Below are 5,000 nucleotides of genomic sequence, written 5' to 3'. Positions count from 1 at the left end.
AAGAGGGAGAGAGACAGAGAGAGAGAGAGAGAGAGAGAGAGAGAGAGACAGAGAGAGAGACAGAGAGAGAGAGAGAGAGAGAGAGACAGAGAGAGAGAGAGAGAGAGATGATAAAAGAAGGTGTTAGGAAGGAGCAGGAAAGAAAAGCTTGGTTAGTGTGTTTACAGTCATCTGATCACATGTTGCCTCTCAGAGAGGGACGATGACAACCTGTTGTCATGGAGCGTGGATTGTGGTCTGACGCCAAACGCTTTTGTTTCACGTGTCACGCGTCTGATTTCGGAACGCTGAAAACCACACGCATATTTAGTTCAGTGCAAACGAGCTAAAGGCGACATCACGCCGGGTGTTTCCTTCACGACAACACACAGCAACAGATCGTGAAAGTTTCCTTCTACATTAGAAAATGAACGCAGAAAACTGGGACGGCGACCTGAGCGCGCTGGCTGCATGGATGACCCCGACCACGGATTAAAACCACAGACGCTCAGCTCCCCCTGCTCTTTACGACGGGGCGGGGAGCGGCACCGAGAACAAAGACAGAATCATACTAACAGCATTTCCTCTTCTTTTTTTCTTCCTCTCTTTTCCTAATTTGCTAGCTGCGACGTGGAGCGTGCTAGCGAGCGCCCGTTCCTGCGCGGCTGGCTCGGGCCCTAATTAATGGGAGGCCATGGTGATGGAGTTTGGAAAGTTTCTTTGCGGGGACACACTTTGGGGGGGGGGGGGGGGGGGGGGGGGGGCTGCATTAAAGGGCTGTGAATGGTGTTGAGGGAAGAGAGGGAGGGAGGGGGGAGGGGGGGTGGGATTAGCCGTTCTGCTCGGGAGGCCTTGTGTATCACGGCCCACAGCATTTCTCTCCTCTCTTCCTCCTCCTCCTCCCTCGTTCCCTTCTTTCCCTGCAACTCCATTTTTAATGAGACCAACAATTAGTCCAATTCACAGAAGCTGAAAGAGCAAATAAATCAAGTGCGGTTGTCTTCTCTGTCCGTCACTTCACCTGACACGTGGCTCATCTCACGTCGTGGCTGGTGGAACAACAGACACCTGGCGTGGCCACACCCACACGACCCCGCTTCCTGTCTGAAACTCAAACGGTCTCCGAACACACCTGAAAACACCAATCACTGGGTCCTTTCCAGATACACTCCAGGAAGGAACTTCCCTTGTTTATCATTTTGAATTGTTACATTTGACGTGATGCTGAAAAGTAAGACAAGAATTTATTCTCTTGAAGCATCGACGAGGTCGAACCAGTAAATGTTATTTTGCTTCGTCCGCTGGTTGTGGAGTCGCGACTGAGAAGAACCAATCAAGAGGCGAATGCCAGCGACTGCGTCATCGTTTCTAAACGTCTGTTTTCGCCCGTTCGGACTAAAACGCAGCCCCAAGTTTTCAAAATAAAACGGCCCGTTTCCCAACGTCTTGATTTCAGGTGCTCGGACACTGCGGAGGTTTGGACGTCAGGCGTGAATGTAGCAGCAGGGATGTGTTCGTAGTCGTTTGTTCATCTCTCCATTGATTCATATTCATGTATGGAACCAACGTTCTACCAGTCGTCCTCCATCCTCTCCCTCTCGTCTCTTCTCTTCTCTGTCTTTGTCCTCACCGGTCGACACTCTCACTTTACTTACGCCCGACCGACCGGAGCAGAGGAGCCACACGAGCGCTGTAGTGTGGAGGAATCTGAATCAAATGACAAGAGAGGCCCTAAAAATAGCCATTATCATAATAACCCCAATTTCAAGGCAAATGGAAAGCAGTGGGGAACGCGCGCGGCAGCGTTCACTAACCCCTGCAAGCCGTTATTAGAAGCGTTTGGTATTTGGAGCCATAATTTTGCCACACAATGCGTCGTGTTGATTAACAATTACTGGGTGAACAAGACAAAGGGGGGGGGGGGGGGGGGGGGGGGGGGGGGGGGTCTGAATATGAGGGTGGCGCTTTTTAGACCCACGGCTGTTGTCAAATGACATTTTTGTTTTTCTCTGAGGATTAGTTAGAACCCCTTCAGAGAGCGTAATGGGAATGTGTGAGTCATCGTGTGTGTGTGTGTGTGTGTGTGTGTGTGTGTGTGTGAGGAGAGTGAGTTTACATGTCGACAGCATGTGAGCGTGACTTTTCCTTTTGTGTGGCAGTTAATGAGAATTAATAAGTGTTGGTTAGTGTGCCTTTGAAAAAGTACAAATTCTGAAAGTATGTTAATGAGGATAAGTAAGGTCAAAGGAACAATGAACACGCTGTGAGTTCTCGAAGGCTGCAGGTTAATATATTGGCTAGAGCCGACTTTGACTGTGGCCCAGTTGGGACCAGCGACGAGTGTCGTGGTGGTTTGCTCCACGCCGTCTATACTCGTCCATACGCTGCTTTTCTCGGCGTCGGCTGATGAAAGAGATCTCTCTGATTGGCTGTGCAGATTTAATGAATCAGAAAATGAGAAGAGAAACAGAAGTACGAACGAAAGCAAACGAGCTGAATCAAGACTAAAGAGGTTCGTGTTCATCTGTCACTGGGTCGACGTGTTCGTTTGGATCAACTGATCGACGTGATCCAAGAGAGGCCGCCTCTGTACGGACTTCACTTCCGGTCTGAAAGCAGCTCACTGAATGTGTGTGTGTGTGTGTGTTCCGACCTCCAGCAGGACTCCCCTTGCCGCCCTTCCCTCGGTCGGTGCTGGACGCGTCCAGGCTCATGTCGGACATCTTGACTCCGGATCGGGCCTCGGCGATCAGCTGCCTGGCTCGCTCTCTCAGCTGTCTCCGCCGCTCTGCATCGCGCTCCTGAACACACACACACACACACACACATATGAAGAAATTAATTAAAATTCACAAGAAAGAAAATCTAATCTTAGACGAAGTGTCACATGTTTATAGTGTAAACTACTTAATGATCCATTAATCCACATTATGACTATTGTAAGAATTTATATTGTATATGGATCAGAATTTATTCTCTATCACACACACACACACACATAACAAAACCTTCACAGTCACACATACTACCTCAAATACAAAATGAAAAGTTTTTGTTTTGTACACACACACACACACACACACACACACACACCGTCTTGGCACTAGCCAGATATGGTATTGAGCCGTCTCCATCAGAGTAACGGCAGAAATGCCATTTTCAGGGCAATCCAATCTGATCCCGCTGATAGCACAGGCCCACACACACACACACACACACACACACACACACACACACACACACACACACACACACACACACACACACACACACACACACACACACACACACACACACACACACACACACACACACACACACACACACACACACAGAGAGAGAGAGCAAACAGGAAAACCTTGATGATGTCAATTGACAAACACTTAACTGATAAATACCCCACGAAGCACAAACAACAACAACACACACACACACACACACACACACACACACACACACACACACACACACGCACACACACACACACAATGTGCAGGCGTAGAGATGCACAAATGTCCAGGACAGGTGATTTAAAAAGAAAGTTGAGATTTTCCAGAAAAGAAGTGACACAAGGAAAAGAACCGGGAGCAGATAGAAACATACAATTCATTCAAAGCTGCTCTGAGACGCTCATGAGTCAAAGTCATGAGGGAGAGCTGTCACTCAAACGTATTCATGCTGGTGAGTTGTGATGTTTCTAAGACTCAAGTGGAGACTAATGTAGGGAGGAAATATAATATAGTTTGGAATATTTCCTGCATGATTCAAGCCTGTGAGACAAAAACAACAGAAGTTCCGAGGCTCACAAACTGACACACACACTTTTGAGAACTCCAACTTGTACCAGCCCCCCCCCCCCCCCCCCCCCCCCCCCCCCCCCCCCCCCCCCGCGTCTCTCCGTCACTGCTCTCCCTCCCTGTGGTGTTCTGTTAATCAGGCTTCTCCACATTGAGAGGGTTCGGGGCTCTTAAAGGGCTCGGCCTACTGAAGCCGCCCATTTCATCCATTAACAAAACAAGCGGCGCCCGCTAATGAGCTACATCTCTCCATTTCCATGTCAATTGTTTGCTTGTAGCCATTGTTGGGCCGGGACAATGGGGGGCTGTTTTGTAAATGACAGCAACCCTAATGCACTTTGTGTGTGTGTGTGTGTGTGTGTGTGTGTGAGCCCGGGGGGATGTCCACAGGGAGGGGAACACACCTTGAGAGAAACTGGAAAAGATGGAGAGAGAGAGAGGAGATGAAGTGTGATGAGATAAGCGAGAACCAGCTTGTAGAGAGTTTCGAGCGTGACGACACTTTTCCTTCCGCGGCTCCCAGTCCACACGGTTCCAGGAAACAAGAGCAGCGAATGACGTTTGATCGAGGAAACTTCCATTTGTGAAAGATCTTTCCAAGACCGAGGTGAAAACCAAAGGAAAGACGTCATTTAACAATTGTGAATTGTTAAAAAAAGGTGATTTCACAATCATGACTGACATTCAGATATCGGGCTTCACAACCAGAGGATTGGAAAGTTGTTGGCATTTGTTAAAGGAATCAAAGGAATAAAAAAGATTTTTTAGAATCTTGAAAAGTAAAATGAAGTCAAACATTGATTTAATCATATCAAAATCTAATCGCCCGTATAAGTCCATGACCCTCGAGTCGAGGGAGGAAGAACTACTGACGAACCACTCGTCAGGGGAACGAGGCCGAATGGACAGAAACAAGAAGTTCAGACAAGTTTTCATTTTCAGTTTCAACTAGTAGAGAAAAGAGTCCGAGGTGAAGGAAGCAGTTGGTGGAATCATTCAATCGTCTTCCTTTGTTTACAGATTTTTTACGCTGTATGAATTTAATATGATAAATAATAATGTCACTGATCGGCCTCCCGGCTGTGGACTGGTTCTGATATCCAGTCTGACCTTTACAGATATGGATACAACAACAACCAGGGAAAGTGTCTTTGTTCACATACATATTCACAACACATGCCACTGCATTACTGTTGTCGGCCATTTTGGGGACAGGAAATAGGA

General features: G+C 47.8%; 1 protein-coding gene across 5 annotated transcripts in view; it reads right to left on the bottom strand.

Moving 5' to 3' along the window:
• ehbp1 (EH domain binding protein 1) overlaps positions 1-5,000 on the bottom strand; it is a 125,622-nt gene that overhangs the window by 48,563 nt on the left and 72,059 nt on the right. For all 5 annotated transcript variants that reach the window (XM_035605032.2, XM_035605031.2, XM_035605034.2 and 2 more), the window contains one exon: positions 2,633-2,780. In XM_035605032.2, coding sequence (XP_035460925.2) covers positions 2,633-2,780 — 148 coding nt within the window. The remainder of the gene's footprint in view (positions 1-2,632; positions 2,781-5,000) is intronic.

This window comes from Scophthalmus maximus, chromosome 10, assembly GCF_022379125.1.
Source record: "Scophthalmus maximus strain ysfricsl-2021 chromosome 10, ASM2237912v1, whole genome shotgun sequence".
Classification (NCBI taxonomy): Eukaryota; Metazoa; Chordata; class Actinopteri; order Pleuronectiformes; family Scophthalmidae; genus Scophthalmus; species Scophthalmus maximus.
The sequence above is the reverse complement of the archived record's forward strand: the minus strand, read 5'-3'. Positions and strand labels throughout refer to the sequence as shown.